We start from the raw sequence: 15,803 nt of genomic DNA on the forward strand, positions 1-15,803 counted from the left end.
TTGCTTTTCCGTGCTCCGATATCTCAACTTCAACTGTCATCTCCTGTTTGCAGACTCTCTTCTATCTTTTTGGAATGCCTGCATATATCCACTCAGACAGGGGCACTTCTTTCATGTCTCACGAACTAAAATTATACCTGACAGCTCAAGGAATTGCTACCAGCCGAACAACAGCCTATAATCCAGCGGGTAATGGCCAGGTCGAGAGATACAATGGCATAATTTGGAAAACTATTGAGCTGGCTCTTAAATCTGAAGGGCTTCCAACAAATCAATGGCAAGCCATGCTACAACCTGCTCTCCACTCGATTAGATCATTACTATGTACTGCCACTAATGAGACCCCTCATGAAAGAATGTTTGCACATCCGAGACGCTCCCACACTGGCTGCTCTCTACCTACATGGCTCACCATTCCTGGCCCAATTCTAATGAAAAACCACAATCGTAGTAATAAGTATCAGCCCATGGTTCAAGAAGTGGAGCTGTTGGAGGCTAATCCGGGATATGCTCATGTCAGGTTACCTGACGGCAGGGAAACTACTGTTAATGTCCGTCACCTGGCTCCTAGAGGGTTACTTCCTGAAAAGGCCCTTGATGCAGATATGCTAGCAACCCCTCTACTAAAAACCCCACTTGCTGACAGCTCCCACGAGGCTACTGATGATCAACCTTTGGAATCCTCACTTGATGAGACCTGTTCTTCGGAAAACACTGACTCATTTTTGAGACCAAAACAGGAAGAGACTTTGCCTCCTACTACATCCAGAATACGAAGACCACCTGCTTATCTTTCAGACTTTGTTACTGACTGATTCAAGTCACTCCCTGAACTCTTAAAATAGCTCGGGGTGAATGTGGTGATATTTATTAACATCTTGTTTTAACTGTAACTGTGCTTGATTTTCAATTGTTTTACTATTTATGTTTATAAGTACGTAGTCCTCAGCGGCTAGCCTAATTTTGCTAATTAAAGCTTTATTAAGTTATTATGTCTGCCTAAATTGATTATCACAACACTAATATTTATTTTACAACAATTTTCTCCACTTTAAAAAACTTCATTTAGAATTTTTACTAATTTTCTAGTGCCTGGCATATATTATTTTGCGGTATGGACGTACCAATTTGAAGAGAGTCTCTACACAGACAGCATCATCTTAGAATTAGATGTCAACATATGGAAACAAATGTGTGTCAGTCAAGATCGCGGCTACTGGTCTCATGAAAGTTGTCAGTCTTTAAACTCTTCTAATAAGGACTGGATTCATTGCAAGTATGTTAATTTCAACTTTATTTACAATATTTATATTTGAGAATATTACATTCCAACACAATATTTTGGCTATCTATGTACTGTACATCTATGTACTCATTTTATTTAATTGGAGTCGAAAAAAGGCTGAATTGTAAGGTGTATAGTTTTTTACATCATATTGAAGAATATAATTTTAGATGGCAAAATACAAAATTTTAGCGAATTTGGTCTAATAATTCTTGAAATATCAAATTTTAAGAAAGTTGTAGCTGTAAAATTTGATTTCTCAGGAACTATTCAACGAATTTTGCTCAAATTTTGTCTTTTGCCATGAAAAAATAAATTCTTAAAAATTATATGAAAAATTTTATACCTTACAATTAAAACATTTTTTGGCTATTATTAAATAGAGTAATAAATATTTACTAAAAGTTATTGTTTGTATGGAATTATCTCTGGATAAGCGGATTTTACAATTGTGTACATAAACTCTACAATTCACTCAAAAAGTTCTCAATACATAGTGAAATACACAAAAAGTAAAATTAACATTAAGGTTTCCAAACTTTGGATCTCTTTCCTGAACTATTTGTACCATACTACCCAAAATTTCTAATCCGTCAGGAAAAAAGTATATTTATTCAAAAAGGTTTGTTTTATGTCTGATGTCATAACTTAAAATGTCGTCTGCAGTCTTTACTCACTAGTTAGCATGTTTAAAATCGCCTCCTTGGGCCATTAAAGTTGAGTCCTAGGTTGTGAAGATCAGTTAATTAGATCAAAAGTTATTCAGGGTGATCCTTTTTTTGCACTGTATATAATTACATTTTATGATACCTCTCATCATCTTTATGTATACAGGAAGTCTCCTTAATAACCTCGTCAAAATAAAGTCATTAAAGTATAAACATAAGGGAATGCAAGTTAATATTTAAGTGGGAAAAAAACACTATTTAAATTTGATGAATCACTATAGAGATTGAACTGTTTGATAGCCAGGCATAACTTAAAATTGTATCTAATAGTTGCATTCTATCTTCTCTCTGCTTTTTCTGCAATCAAACAGATTTTGATGCTATTTTAACCCACCTCTCTTAATAATAATGTGTTGGATTTCAATGGTGATTTTTGCTTTTTTAATCAAACATTAATTGGATACACTTTAATAAACATATTTTTTTTACTTCGTATTTCATAAGGATATCATAATGAGTATAATGAAACATATTTTTTATGAATTGTTATCTTTAAATTTATGAATTAGAAAAACATTTCTGTAATTTCTGTAATAAATGTGTTTTGAATTAAATAAAATTGATGATCTTTAATTATGACCCACTTTTGCTGATAGTTTGTAACAAGTTTTTAAGTAGTAATTGTTTTTACATTTTTGTCTCAAAAGTATTAGTTTCAATCATTATTATTTTTTCAATAAATAGAATTTTGTAAAATTTGATTTCTATATATACAAACTAATTCTTTCTTTATTACAGATGCTCATCTCTTGAAATTGCTGGATTTTCTGTCCCACTAAAAGCTGATATCCTACAGATTCCAACAAATGACTTATTGAAATCCTATTTCAATGTCTTCCCTCTAACTATTTTCATTGCTCTATTAGCTATATATATACTCCTCCTCATATTAAATTATAGAAAAGATAGTACTATAAACCTTTCCTATTCGCCTATACCACTGAGGGACAACTCAGATGAGCACAAGCAGTTATATTTAATCTGTACTAAAACGGGAATGCATTTTTCTTCTGGAACAACAGCCTCAGTAAGACAATTTGGATTTTCTCCAAACTCTCTTGATAAGTAAAAAAATTTCATAATAACATCTTTCATTATTGTTCGTGTTTTAGGTCTTTATTGTTCTTCATGGTATGCATGGAGTTACAGAAACAAGGCAACTCATTGGCTTTAATGCTAAGAAATTTTGCTTCCAGAAAGGAGCTACAGATTTATTTTTACTAAGGTAAATCAATTTCAATTCTTTTTCTATTTTATTTGCCAATATTAAAAGGAAAGACCTTATCTGGTGCGATTTTATAATGTTATTATTTATATTTTAAATAGTTTTCATTCATTCAATGACATTTTTTTGTAAAATATTGTATGTAGGTATTTATAAATGTGTTTAGGTTATAAAATTTTTAGTCCTGCTTTTCTCAGTAGTTGCTCTTACATTTTGATAACATTTAATTTTTTTCTGATTGTGTGTGCTTTCTTTTTACTTCATTTTGTACAATTCTTAAAATATCTATTAAGAGAAGTTATTACGGAACATCCTTTATAATTAGTATATTTTTACAACTGAAATATTACTTTATCTTAACAATATGTTGAATTCTTCATTGTGAATTAAATTTATGTTATTTTGTGAGACAAATTCATCATTAAATTTTGCAGGTACTAATTTATTCACACTTTTTTATTACCTTTGTAATAATCAACTATAGTAAATCAAATTATTTTATTTTGAAGTACAAGAATTTACAATTACATAATACTTTATATATTGTAGCACTCCTGAAAGTCTGGGTCCACTTGTGAAAATTGAAGTAATGCATAATAATTATGGACTTTCACCATCCTGGTATTTGAAAGATGTTTTGATAAAAGATTTGGAAACAAGTAAATAATGTTTCATTTGATAAAAAAAAGAACTTAGTTTATAGATTTTTTTACTTGTCATTTTTTATGAAATATATCTGATATATTTTTTTAATTTATTGCAATCTGAAAATCAAATGTATCTTTACATGGAAACTCTTTATCCATACATATTACAATTTTATTTCTTCATCCTATTAAGAAAGATTTTTTTGGATAAATATCAAGTTTGTACCCATGAGGTACAATAAGAATTCTTTTTATGTTTCTTTTGTATTTTGCAATTAACTTATTTTATGATTTCATTGTTCAAAATCCCTCTAATGTTGTTTGAGTTTGATGCTGCACAGCCAACTCTGACTCTCACACTGTTAGACTCTACATTTAATTTAGATCATTTATTTCCTGAAATTGTTTAGAATTGTTAAAATAAACCTTGACATTCAAGCACAATCCATTAAAAAAAATATAAGTTCATAAACCCTAAACCTTTACACGAAAATAATAATTTTCCTATAAAAAATTTGTTCATCCATGATTCATTCAAAGCAAAAAAGCTATTAATTATGTATTTATATCAAATGATTAATGTAAAACAATTAATATAAAATATAGCTAATTATAAGTCTGGCCACATTGGTATTCATGTACTTAATGTTATATGTCTGCATTAATGAGGCTTTAGTCTCAGCATAGCTACACAATTTGTTAGCCTCTTGATACTTGGTAAATCACATGTTCCTTATTTCATAGCTTGTCTCTTTGCAATCATTGCCATGATAAGCCACCAAATTCAACTGTTTTCCCCGTGTAGACAAAAGTTGGATCTTGTATTCCTTAATGTTTTTTAAACATGTTATGTTAAAGCGCTATTATATTGCAGTTGAATATTGGCTGCCACATTTAACACTAAAGGTCACACAGCATTTAAACCTGATCTGCTAGTATTGCGAAGAATAATTCATTTGTTAATCCATCTCAAATATCTTCAACATTTTTGTAAATTGCATGTATTTTCTGATTCTGCTGTTATTAGTTTTATTCAATTCGTTTGGATTACTTTTCTTGTGACAGCAATTTTTATTACTCATTTTTAGGCTACAGTTACACCTTCAATTGTTACAAGTGGCTTTCAGCTGAAAAAGATGATGGTCTTATAGAAAGGGAATTAATGCTGTCGGATACAGCATCAACATTTTCATCTGTAAGTTTTATATTTTTTATTAATTTTTTAAATTATATATTATTTAGGATTTAAGTTATTATGACACTTACAGGAAAATTTACATTTTTTTCAGCTTTTCTTTAATAATATGATTGCTTATGTCCATGACTTCAGTATGTGGAATTCAGTATTGTGTACACCACCCAGAACATTTTTCACAGGAGCTCAAAGACTAACCTGCTGCCTGTGCTTTCTCCTTAATTCAGCTTTCTGTTTTACAGCTTTACAAAACCAAATTTTAAGCAAAGTAAATATCTTAGTTATTAAATTTTAGTTTTGAAACATACCGGGTATTCTTTTATCACTGCCTTTAATATATATTTTTAGAATGCTCGTCAAAAACAATATTATTTTTGGCGAAAATTACCAATAAAAACAGTTTGAACTGTCTTAAAGACTAAAGGCTTTCCTTTTATACTATGTGTTTATAAACTGATTCTTATTCTTTCTATTGGAATTAAATTATTCTTCACTATAGAAATTGTTAGGAAAGCTTTTCAATTTTATATACTACTTTAATTTGCTATGTTGTAAAATTTTGCTATGTTGTATTAAAAAGCATTAATTAATACAAATAAAGTTGACCAGGAATTAATTCAAATCATCATGGAATATAAACATTAATTGAATATTTTAAAATTGGGAGGCTATTAACCTTTTTAAGTTAATTCACAATGTCGTGACACAACACTATGCTTACATCTTTGATAAAAGGATCAATTCTAACATTGCTATAGTTGACAATAATTTGACTGGAATTTAATTTAGATAAAACAATTTAATGAACAAGGGAAATTTTTATTATTTATGTATGATTTTATTCAAAACGTATGCATTCCCAATGTCTTTACAAACCTGCATACTGCCTGTATTTCCTTTATTATGTCTTCCGGTTTAATATTGTTTTTGTATTGTCTGCTTTAATGTTACATTTTTTGATGTTCTGAAAATTTACCTTTCAGTTTGAATTGGACCACTCTATTCTTCATTTGTCATCAAATACACTTATATTGTGCCTGTTAGTATCAGCAATGGCTACCTTTCCTCAAATTGTTCTTACAATCTTGTTCCGTTTGTCAAGGCCGCCTACAATAGGGTTGAATCCTCATTTCAACAGATTATTTTTTTCCTGGTCTCTTCGGCCTTTTTATTGCTGGTTGCGACAAAAACATTCTAATACTAGCAGATCTTCAGGAAGATCCATCTCTGACACTGATGGCAGTGATAGTTTATACAGCAGTTTTGAAGAAAGCAGTATTCTGTCTATGTCTAATATAATGGATGAAAGTTTTTCTTCAGATGAAAAACAAGAGTTATCTGCATCACTGTCAATTTCAAATGTCAGGTAATTGCAGATTTTCATAAATAAAATGTTATGTCTTTAGCAGAATCCTTAGCATATACAGGGTGTCCTGTAACTGCAACTCTTATTGTATACTCTTGGAATCCTCATAAGAAATACTGTAATAGTATTATGCACATTAAGGGTAGCAAGGAAATATTTAAACAAAAAGGAAATCAAATCACTAGTTTGGTTGGGGAATAACCTAGTTTGATTGCCTGATAAAACTTGAATGTATGTTCTGCATTCTTCAATAGTAATTCATCAGATTTCTGAATCGTTTTTGTTTTATACTCACTTATATATTAAATTAGCACCGCTAAGGTGTTACTTTTTCAGAGAATATATATTAATGAGATGTTTTATAAGAAAAATACACTTTCATTTCTTTTACACAAATCAATAATTAAATGAAGCTAATTATTGGTATTTTAATCATTTTTTATATATTGATAATATTGCTTTGTAGTGTGGATATGTGCGTGTAACACTATTTATTTTACTGTACTTTATATACATAGGATCTTTATCAAAATTTACCATAAGTGTGCCAAATGCTTAAATTTCGGTGAAATACATAAAAATAAATACTTTTTTCATATTTCAGCAAAAACTAAAATCATATTCTTGAATAGTAATATACAATAAAAGACTAAGATAATAAAAATTTGTGTTCTATGTAAACTATGTTTTATATAAGGTATATTCTACAAAAGTGATGCCCATATATAAGATATGAAACAATTATGATTTCTTTTAAATAGTGATCCTGTCTCACCTCTTCAAAAATCCATTTCCACCTGGCAAGCTTTTGAAAACTGGGTTAGAAAAAAGCACAATATAATTATGAATGCAGATACAATGGGCAGACAGCATTTATATGATGATAAAAATGAACATTCTGTAGAAAATGAAGAAATTGTCCTCGAAGAATTGAATCATTTTGTGAATGAGAGCATGAATGATTTGGACGAAACTCTAACAAGTACATATGACTCACTATCTTCTGGCAGTGAATCTCAAGGTATTAGTTATATTCATTACGATTATATTCGTTAATTTTTATGATGTGCTTTCTTTATTGTAGATAGTATTTACTTCTGTTAGACAGTAAATTATATATAACAGTTATATAAAACAATATGCAGCTTTTAATGTTCAATTAAACCCCGTCATTTGAAAGAGACTCTTGTGAAACGTTAAAATATAGGTTACAAAATTAAATCTAATGTCTTGCTCAATGAGAAATATATAGTATAGTCAACAGATAATGATAAAAAGTTTGAATTCTTTTGCATGGAATTTTTTTTTCACTTTCCTCAAATTTCTGATTCAATCCATTGCAGTAACTATGTTTCTTTTGAAATTAAATGTTTGTATTTTAAATCATTTAAAAATTGTTTCAGGATTAACTTCAAGCCACACCTATTCTCACAGCACAATATCAGAAAAGAGTGATGTAGATCCCAGACTTCAATTGCTGTTCTTACCACCATTTTTCTACTTCGTAGCATGGTTGTTAACATTGCTCAATGCAACTGTCTCCCTCACTTTTATTCTTATCAACATATCAAGGTATAATTTTTTAATCATAACACTTTTCTTTTCTTTTAAACTACATTCTTTCCAAAACAGCTGTCAACGATGCTAAAATTTTACAACAGGAGCCTTTACATACCTCATTTATCTAAGATCTTTCAACTCCAGGTCAACCAAAGGCATACTCTTTAAATGTTGATTCCTCTTAGAATATAAAATGTTGATAGTCCATCAGTCAGAAGTGCAAGACGACCTGATAGTCCATCAGCAAGAAGTGCCTCTAATGCTGTTTAAAACAACACGGAAAAAAAATTTCCTTCATGATTCTTTGGTTAAGAGCTTCCAGATTAAAAGCTAAAAAACAACATTCTGGCCCATTTCACTTTGCCTGCTGACAAAAGATGGGCCTCAACATGTAGTGTAGAGTTTAAAATGGGGAAAAAGACAAACTTTGATCGAAACTATCTCTTCAACCCTGGCGTAGTAAACAAAATATTTTACTTTCCATTATCTTCATAAAGTACATATATGCTTTATTCCAATAATCAACAGGGATACCTTGCTAAGTATACAACCATTGTCAACGAAATTTACCATTGATGGTCAACTTGTAGAAATATCATTATTTCCTAATTTATGTTGTGCATGTATTTTTAAATGCTGTAAATTGAACTGTATTTAAATATTTGAATTTTTATTTTTTAATATATTTAATGTGTGTTTAATGTCTGTAATCTATTAATGTAATGTGTACTTCATTTCAGAAAAAAACTTTTTTTTAGTAAACATTTATAAAATGTTTAAATATTTCTTAGAATAAACTCTATTAGTAGGAAAAATTCTTACTTTATGTTTTTATTGTTTTCAAAAGCTCATTTTGCCAAAAATTATTTTATAAATGTAGTTTTTTTTTTTTCCTTTCTTTTTTTTTTAGCTATTCATTCATCAAGTGTGCCTTCCTCATGAAATATATTTTCCTCTGCATTCTCTGTTCATGCTTAGTGTGGACTCCTTTTATTGTAAGAATTTTATAATTGTTGTTGATGTATTTTCAGTGTTATTGGTGCAATCAATGTAAATCTTATTTAGTATTGATAGCTATTTTTAATTTAAGCTATTTTTTATTTTAGTCTTATTTAAAACAGACTTATATTAAAATATAACAGGGACTTCTATCAAAAAATATAACTAAAATTACTATTTCTAAACCAGAATTGTAAACCATCACAGTTTGAATTATTAAGCAATTTTTTAATAAAATGTCTCTATGCATAATCTGTTTTTCCTCATACTAATCTAACAAAAATTATTTGTGTAATAAATTGCAATGATTTAACATTGTGGCTATCAAATTCTGAATAAGTTTTTTTTTATTTACTTACATGATATATATATATATATATTATATATATATAGTATATATATATATATATATATATATATATATATATATATATATATATATATATATATATATATATATATATATATATATATATATATATATATATATATATATATATATAATATATATATATTATATATATATATTATATATATATATATATATATATATATATATATATATATATATACAGTCGGACCCTTATTTAACGAATTTTTTTTCAACCCCAGCAAAAACAGAGTCAAAAAACCCTAATTAACGAATAATTAACCTCGAATTAACGAATTATTTCAGCATCCGGAAAAAATATTTTTCATTAATTTTGATCTGAAAAATATTGTATTTTTTTGTAATTGGCAGATTCTGAAGGGAAAAAAATCTTTTCTGGGAGGAATAAAATAGAAAAAGTTCATATTCCTCTCAAACAAAAGAAAAACCCGCAACAGGGAAAAACAAAATTCGTCGTGGGTAGGTGGGTAGAGTCAATAAGACATATTACACTTGCAAGGTCATTTTCCGGGGGTTTGTCGCGTGGACTATGAGTCAAACAGGAAATTCCTTTCTAATCTTAGATAGTCGTTTGTAACTAGTAATTTTTAATAATACATATGCACAAAAAATAATTTTTTTTTTTTGTTGAACCCCGATTTAACGAATAAAATTTCCGGTCCCGATGAATTCGTTAAATCGTGGTCCGACTTTATTGTGTATATATATATATATATTGAAAATGTATTTTTAAGTTCAGTGTTCATTTATTGTGAACTCTCAACATTTTGATTAGAGTTGTTGTAATAGTTGTGAGTACTTATTAAGGCTATGAAAGCTGTTTGAAGGGATAGTAACTTTTAATTTTTTTATACTACAATGATTAACAAAATTGCATGTTTCAGATCCTTCTTGTAGCTGTTATGTTATCCCTTTATCAATATTCTAAGCAAAATGTATACCGAGTACCTACCTCGAAAATATCAAAAAATGATGAGCCAAAATGCACCGAATCTAGTTACAAGAGAATGGAGTATTTCAGAAACTATCTTAGACCACCGAAAGAAGAAATTCTTGAGAGATTCAGACAGTGTGCCTTAAAAGAAAAGATTTTATGCACATTTCATTGGTAAGCTGAAATTGAATAAGAAATACCACTCTAATACCTGTGTTTATTTCAGAACATTTGCTTTTGTGCAACAAAATTATTTTATTAAATTTCTTGATATGCAATTAAAAAGATAATCCCACTGTTAATTATCCTAACTGAAGCAATGATCTTCAATAAGAAATGTGAGTTTCATTAATGATCAATAATAATAATGATTATAAATTTTTAATGATCGGTTAGATCTATGTTTAATTAGAATTTGAAAAGATTTTTGTTTGTTCTCACTCAAATATTTATTTTACTCCTAATGTGCATATTTTTTTACTCTGTGTTTTAAATACAGAGGGTGTTCATTAAAGAACACCTTGTGTATTTATTTACATGAAATAACTTTTTTTTAAAAAGATTTTGAAGCTTTTTATCACATTCTATACATATTTATAATTAATATATAATTTACTTCATAAACTTTCAGCCACATTTGGAATTTCATCGTTATATTTCTTCTACTTCTTGCTTTACTGTTACCTGTAAATAAGCAAATGAGATATCAGCAACAATCTTCAATCCACAAATGGTTATTTAGGTAATATAACCTATTTAATAACATCAATGAGAATTGTTTAAAATATAATTTAATAAGAATTATCTAATTTTTGATTAGCTTTTAAGGAATTTATTTATTTTTTAGGTCTAGCAGTTCTTTTAATACCAGATCACCTAGTACAAAATCAGCTATGACTGAATGGCTTCAAGTTGATTTCATCAACACTATTTATTCTGAGGATTATTCAACTAACTTAGGTTTCACCACTGGCTGCATTTTAGTTCACGATATCACTATAAAATATTTTGGTGTAGTCCAAATTGATAATATTCCAGACTATTCCTGCAATAATTCAAAAAATATCAAAATTAATCAAACTTTTGTGCCTGAATTTGAAAAAAGTGTACTTCATGGCTACCATCAAACGTATTCTGAAGAAAATATCGTAGTTCTGAATGATAACAAAATCAATGCTGTAGACCTTATTAATGAATTTTCTCAGTTTATTTCCAATATATCATCTGGTGCAGTCAGTGTTGAATTTTTACTGTTTAATCCATCATTTTCATTGTTAAACTTCATCAATATTCAATTTGAATTTGCAGAAAGAAATGTAATTACCACCAATTCAATTACTACTGTGAAACTGATGGATATGAATTGCTTTCTTTATCTCATGAAATTTTTTATTCATCTTATATTCTTACTTATAGTTTTAATGGAATGTAACAATCAATGCTGGAAACTATTTAAATACAGTAGTGTGTACTTAAAAAAAATGTGGAACTATTACACTTTTTTATTTAATATTGTTTCAATTAGCTATTTAAGTTACTATTTTAGTTATATTCTGATGCTCAAACACATATCTCATCAATTAAAAGAATCAGACCTGAAATCTAATTCAGATATCATGAATGCAGCTATGTATGAGAGCATTAATCAAAATTTATTGGCATTTCTGATATTCATGCATCTCTTAAAGTCATTCAGATTCCTTATGTTTAGCCATAGACTAAAAGCACTGGGGAAAAGATTACTGAAATCATGGAAAATGTTGTTGGTCACTATTATTGTTGTTTCATTCTTTTTGGGTCTTTGTGATTTTATGAGAAGAATATTCTCGGGATTGAAAACGCAATCTCTTCATCCTGTCTTCATCTGCTTAGATGCAATTGGGTCTCTATTTAAGGATAATCGAAAACCTGAAATTATCAAAGAAACTGTTGCTTTTGAAAAGTGCATTTCAATAATTATATGCTTCATCTTTATTGCATTGTATACATATCTTTTTGCTTTTATAAGAGCAGTTCTTATAAGAAATAAATCGTCCAAGCTATCTGGTAAAAAGCACATCAGCATTAAAGATTCGGGAAAAATTCTAAATAAAAAATTGAAAGAATTTTTTCTTCCAGAAAAACCGCAAATCATTTTAAAAGAAAACTATATTCTTCCTGTTGAGTTTCTGCTCTTAGAACTTGAAGAATTGGGTGAAAAACTCCTAAAAAAAGCGGATGAATTATTTCCCAAAGAAGATGATGAAGTGGCCAATAGCTCTGTTGATGTAAAAGATTCTGGTGAATTCCTGAAAACTCTCTTTGAAATCACCAACGAGGAGTTGAAATCTGAAATCAATGATACTGTTATCAAAGTAATGCAGAATTGCGATTTCAAACCACTCACTAACTCGGAAGTTGATGTTGTTAAGAGATTAAATGCAACAGTACCAAGGCTAAGTAAGGTGAGCGGCAAAAAAATTCTTCCGACAAGCCTAAATGCTTCTTTGGCTTCACAAAGAAAGTTTAAGGGTCAAGATATCAACTTATCAGCATCTTTGCAGTGCCACAAAATTCGTAAAACATATCCATTGCAGCTCAATTCAGACTCATCATCTGAAACATTTAGTTGCTTGGAAAAGGAACGAATACCTAATTTTACTTTGAGAAAAACAAAATCCAAAGGTAAAGGGAAGAGTTGTGATTTAGATTTGAATATACCAGATGATCATGCATTAAAGTGAGCTGCAATTGTTTTATAGCGGATATTCTTAAAACAGCATCGTTACTATATATTTTTAACATCTTTGTTGGTAGCGAATAATTACCTTAGTAGAGGTATCAGAAGAATATTTAATTGGGAAGTCCTTTACTGCACCTTGTATAGATATGATATAGAACTAAGATACAGATCAAATATTCTAATACCTCCATTTTCTATTAAATATGTCACCATACAATAAATAGAAAGGATCATATTTAGATATCAAAGAAATCTATTGGTCGAAATCAAATTTCGGCTAAATAAAATTAGCCTTAAAATTTTAAACCTATGCAAGGTGTTCTTTAAACACCTTTCTTGCCATGTGCTTTTAGCATCCTTTTGAAGTATTAATAAATACTGTCATAGTAAAGGTAACAAAAGAATCTTTAAGAGAGAAGTGAATAGTGTTAAAAAACTAAAGATTCGGCTAGTTGAAATTAAATTTCAGTTAATTAAAAATTAGCTTGTAAATTCCAATCCTAGAGACAACAAACCTTGTCTTGTCTTACTTAATAATTCTAATCATCAATAATTATTACACTAACATTGCCTATTTATATCATTTTCCAAATAATGGTTTTGAAGAATTAAATAAAACTTAAACTATGTTTAAAATTGAAAATGAATCATCAGATTAAGTTGCCTTATGTTAAGTGCTAATGGCTTAATTTTTAGCAAACTTTTCAAAAATATACATGAAGGGCAATAATTACAGAATACCCTGTATAAATGTTTAATGTGCAATTTTATTACTCTGTTTTTAGTTCAAATGCAAACTTGTTTGCTTGCTCATTGTTTTTGTGATATGTTTGTCTTGTGTATTGTTTTTTATTCAAGTTATCCTTTATTTGTGCAACCATTCTAGAACAATTTTTTATGTTTCTATTTTTATGAATCAACATCATTTTCAAGTAAGTGTAAATTACTCCAGACATAATGATTTTGATTTTTATAAAATGATAGCATTTTCACCAACATTTAGTAAGTGTCATTATTCATTCATTTAAATATTTTAAATATTCATTTGTTTCTAAAGGTTTCTATAAATTTTTGGAATTCTGTTTTGCTGAAATTTTAAAAACACCCTGTATATATGATAAAAATTGATTTCCTTCATACTTAGATATAAAAAGTGCATTTATGAAACAAATTAAAATACTCTACCAAGGACGAGCTTAAATCTGTAAGTGACCTTATATTACTAAAAAATTTCTTTTTATTGCATATAGTTATGTTGGAAAGAAGGAATTTTGTGAAAAAACCATTTCTCCATAAAAATTTTAATGGAAGTGATAAAATTAAACATCGGTTTGTAGCTAAAAAATCAATTTTAAATTTTTTATTAATATAAATAAGATGAGCTAAAATTCATTAATTTTCACTTTATCATTAATAACTAAGCCATAATTATATTTTTAATGTCATGTTCAACAATTTGAAATTTTTTTTACAATTTAATTCCATTTTAACTTTTTTAAAATTTTAGTTATCTAACTTATTTATAAAGATAATTGCTTGGATAAAATAAACAGATTGAACGTTCAAAAAAAGTTAAGAACTTACAGTAGTTCGCATGCTTTCAAATTAGCATTGTGTAAAATCTCTGTTAAGAGGATGCCATACCATTTGAGAAACTTTTCTTTGCAAATTCTTTTTCAGAAAAAAAAAATGAGTTCAGAAAACCTATGGTAATTCATGAAGTTTCAAAAAATGTGTAAATGAAAATAAATTATATGGGGATAACTTAGAATTACGCAATGGAGAAGTTCTCGTCCAATAATTTGTTTGCATTTTGATTTTTTTTTCAGCAACAGAAACTTAATGGCTTACTCTAGGTTTGCAGGAACTCATTTTTTCTTTTTTTTTACATAAGTAGTGGAGGTGAAAAAGAATTAGCAACGAAAAGTTTATTCTGTGGTATGGTGTCTTTTTAAGTTGTAATGTCTGTTATGTTGAATACATGTGATTGAAAATTCTGATAAGCACTGAAAGCAATATTTTTTGTAACTTTTTATGCTTTTAACACTTCAATTCCCTTTTCTTTTTTTCCATATTATTCTTTTTCATTCTGAAAAAGGCTTATTATTAGAGAAAGTATGTTTTTCTTTGATATATAAATTTTCAATTTTATTGTTAAAAGGAAATCAAGTTTAAGTTAAAAGTACAAAATTATTTTCTCTGTTAAATTGTGACAGTATTTTTCATTTGTTTCATATTATTTATGTTTTTAAATCATTTCCAATGAGCATTCTCACTTCATTCACAATTGTGCAATGTTTTTCATATTTTATTCTGCATTTGTTAAAACATTAAATGCATAGAAGCTGGAATCATCAAATTATTTATTTTTGATATTTCATATTCACTTTACTTCATACAATTTTATATGTGATGCATTTATATTTTATACAGTTGTATTGTAATTCTTAAATAAATTACACTATTCTTTTATCAGTTTCATAGGCTCTTTTCTTATTAAAAAATCTGCAGCAATCCTCACACAAACCAAATTAATTATCTATAAATAACAAATGTAAATAATCTGAATCTACAACTGAAGTAACTAATTTATTATTTAATGCCTAAAATAATTTGCCATTGCTAATGCTTGTTATTGAGTATAGTTAAGTGCGGCGAGCTCTCTGCTTATCGCTTACAGCTCTGCGTTTAAACTTGTTATTAGAGAAATCAGTATATTGCATATGCACAGTTAAGAATCAGTTAAGTGCT

General features: G+C 28.3%; 1 protein-coding gene across 1 annotated transcript in view; it reads left to right on the forward strand.

Annotated features, from left to right (window-relative positions):
* Nucleotides 1–15,527, forward strand: part of LOC107437680 (uncharacterized) — a 626,528-nt gene extending 611,001 nt beyond the window's left edge. Inside the window, exons 40-52 of the mRNA XM_087151873.1 lie at nucleotides 1,090–1,276; nucleotides 2,752–3,040; nucleotides 3,126–3,238; nucleotides 3,788–3,897; nucleotides 4,974–5,080; nucleotides 5,175–5,348; nucleotides 6,064–6,446; nucleotides 7,208–7,467; nucleotides 7,850–8,018; nucleotides 8,917–9,001; nucleotides 10,281–10,504; nucleotides 10,962–11,072; nucleotides 11,178–15,527. Coding sequence (XP_087007999.1) covers nucleotides 1,090–1,276; nucleotides 2,752–3,040; nucleotides 3,126–3,238; nucleotides 3,788–3,897; nucleotides 4,974–5,080; nucleotides 5,175–5,348; nucleotides 6,064–6,446; nucleotides 7,208–7,467; nucleotides 7,850–8,018; nucleotides 8,917–9,001; nucleotides 10,281–10,504; nucleotides 10,962–11,072; nucleotides 11,178–13,053 — 4,088 coding nt within the window. The 3' untranslated portion in view covers nucleotides 13,054–15,527. The remainder of the gene's footprint in view (nucleotides 1–1,089; nucleotides 1,277–2,751; nucleotides 3,041–3,125; nucleotides 3,239–3,787; nucleotides 3,898–4,973; nucleotides 5,081–5,174; nucleotides 5,349–6,063; nucleotides 6,447–7,207; nucleotides 7,468–7,849; nucleotides 8,019–8,916; nucleotides 9,002–10,280; nucleotides 10,505–10,961; nucleotides 11,073–11,177) is intronic.
* Nucleotides 15,528–15,803: the final 276 nt, after the last annotated feature.

This window comes from Parasteatoda tepidariorum, chromosome 9, assembly GCF_982258835.1.
Source record: "Parasteatoda tepidariorum strain Cologne lab strain chromosome 9, Ptep-v5.0, whole genome shotgun sequence".
Lineage (NCBI taxonomy): Eukaryota > Metazoa > Arthropoda > Arachnida > Araneae > Theridiidae > Parasteatoda > Parasteatoda tepidariorum.